General features: G+C 42.6%; 1 protein-coding gene across 1 annotated transcript in view; it reads left to right on the top strand.

The window, feature by feature from the left end:
- The window catches only part of LOC104767291 (auxin transport protein BIG), a 16,693-nt gene that overhangs the window by 10,089 nt on the left and 4,015 nt on the right, over positions 1-2,589 (top strand). The window contains exons 7-8 of the mRNA XM_019240764.1: positions 7-180; positions 330-2,586. Coding sequence (XP_019096309.1) covers positions 7-180; positions 330-2,586 — 2,431 coding nt within the window. The remainder of the gene's footprint in view (positions 1-6; positions 181-329; positions 2,587-2,589) is intronic.

Here is a 2,589-nt window from a genome sequence, read left to right as displayed (position 1 = left end):
GAATAGACTCGCTTGAAGTATACGGGAGAGCTAAAGATGAATTTGGCTGGAAAGAAAAAATGGATGCTGTGCTAGATATGGAAGCTCGTGTGCTTGGTCATGGTTTGCTTCTTCCAGGCTCTAGTAAAAAGAGAGCGTTGGCACAGTCTGCTTCTGTAGAGGAGCAAGTTATCGCTGATGGTCTTAAGCTCCTATCAATCTTTTATTCAGTTTGTAGGCCAAAGCAAGAAGTAGATCTTGGCGAACTAAAATGCAAACAGCTACTCGAGACGATTTTCGAAAGTGATAGGGAAACTCTGTTACAAACTGCAGCTTGTCGTGTCTTGCAGTCTGTCTTTCCAAGAAAGGAGATATACTACCAGGTATNGACACCAATGAGATTCAGTTCTCTGCGGATGAAGTAGGTATTTCAAATATGTCACCGACGATAACAAATAGCATCCCACAAGCTTCAACTCCATCGATCCATGTCTTGGAACCTGGTGAATCTACTGATTTTTCTGCCTCAGTGACCGATCCTGTTTCTATCTCAGCTTCAAAGCGTGCCGTTAATTCTTTAATTCTCTCTGAGTTTCTCCTAGAATTGAGCGGATGGATGGAGACAGTATCCGGTGTTCAAGCTATTCCTGTCATGCAATTGTTCTACAGATTATCATCTGCCATTGGTGGAGCCTTTATGGATAGCTCAAAGCCCGAAGAAATAAGCTTGGAAAAGTTAATTAAGTGGCTTTTGGGTGAAATCAATCTCACCAAGCCGTTTGCTGCTTCAGTTCGCTCTTCCTTTGGGGAAATTGTGATTCTTGTGTTTATGTTTTTCACCTTGATGCTTCGTAGTTGGCACCAGCCTGGTAGCGATGGTAGTAGCTCACGATTAGGTGGAAATACAGATGTAAATGATCGGAGGGGTGTCCAGAGTTCCACTCTAGTTGCTTCCCAGTCTGCTTTAGATGTTCAAGAGAGAGATGACTTTGCGTCTCAGCTGATTCGCGCATGCAGTTTCCTCAGGAATCAAGAGTTTGTTAATTATCTAATGAACATACTTCAGCAGCTAGTGCATGTTTTTAAGTCCCGTGCGGCCAATGTTGAAGCACGTGGATCAAGCTCTGGTTCAGGTTGTGGAGCCATGCTCACAGTCAGAAGAGATTTACCTGCGGGTAACTATTCCCCCTTCTTTTCGGATTCATATGCAAAAGCCCATAGAGCAGATATATTTGTGGACTATCACAGGCTGCTACTTGAGAATGTGTTTCGCTTAGTTTATACCTTGGTTAGACCTGAAAAACAAGAGAAAATGGGAGAGAAGGAAAAGGTTTACAGGAACACTTCTTCTAAAGATTTGAAGCTGGACGGTTTCCAGGATGTTTTGTGCAGCTATATTAATAACCCTCATACAGCTTTTGTTAGGAGGTATGCTAGAAGGCTGTTCTTGCATCTTTGCGGAAGCAAAACTCAATACTACAGTGTCCGAGATTCTTGGCAGTTTTCCAATGAAGTGAAAAGCCTATACAAGCATGTTGAAAAGTCTGGTGGTTTTGAAAACAATGTTTCATATGAAAGGAGTGTAAAGATTGTGAAGTCGCTTTCTACAATTGCTGAAGTTGCTTTGGCGCGGCCTCGGAACTGGCAGAAGTACTGTCTCAGGCATGGAGATTTTCTGTCCTTCTTACTGAATGGCGTATTCCATTTTGCAGAAGAGTCTGTTATTCAGACACTTAAACTCCTCAATTTGGCCTTTTATCAAGGAAAAGATGTGAGCAGCTCAGTGCAGAAAGCTGAAGCAACTGATGTAGTGACAGGCTCAAACCGTTCAGGATCTCAGTCCGTGGATTCAAAGAAGAAGAAAAAAGGTGAAGATGGGCATGATTCTGGATTGGACAAATCATATGTGGATATGGAAGGGGTGGTAGATATCTTCAGTGCCAAGGGAGGAGATCTCTTGAGACAGTTTATTGATTTCTTTTTGTTGGAATGGAATTCGAGCTCTGTTCGCACTGAAGCAAAGTCCGTTATTTATGGCTTGTGGCATCATGGAAGACACTCGTTCAAAGAAAGTCTGTTAGCAGCACTTTTGCAGAAGGTTAGATACTTGCCAGCATATGGTCAGAATATTGTTGAGTACACAGAGCTTGTCTCCTTGTTGCTCGGCAAGGCTCCAGAAAACAACTCAAAGCAAGCAATTAACGAGCTTGTGGATCGTTGCCTGAACCTTGATGTGATAAGGTGCTTTTTTGAGACGCTGCATTCTCAAAACGAACTCATTGCCAATCATCCAAACTCCCGTATATACAGCACTCTGGGTAATCTTGTGGAATTTGATGGTTATTATCTTGAGAGCGAACCTTGTGTTGCCTGCAGTTCTCCTGATGTGCCATATAGCAAAATGAAGCTTGAAAGTTTGAAATCCGAGACAAAGTTTACCGATAACCGCATCATTGTGAAATGTACTGGTAGTTATACGATACAGTCTGTGACCATGAATGTTCATGATGCAAGAAAGTCAAAGTCGGTGAAGGTCCTAAACTTGTATTACAACAATCGCCCGGTCTCGGATTTATCAGAGCTTAAAAACAACTGGTCACTGTGGAAGCG

The sequence above is a fragment of the Camelina sativa genome, chromosome 19 (assembly GCF_000633955.1).
Source record: "Camelina sativa cultivar DH55 chromosome 19, Cs, whole genome shotgun sequence".
NCBI lineage: Eukaryota > Viridiplantae > Streptophyta > Magnoliopsida > Brassicales > Brassicaceae > Camelina > Camelina sativa.
Note: the sequence above shows the minus strand (reverse complement) of the source record. Positions and strands in the feature narration are given on the sequence as shown.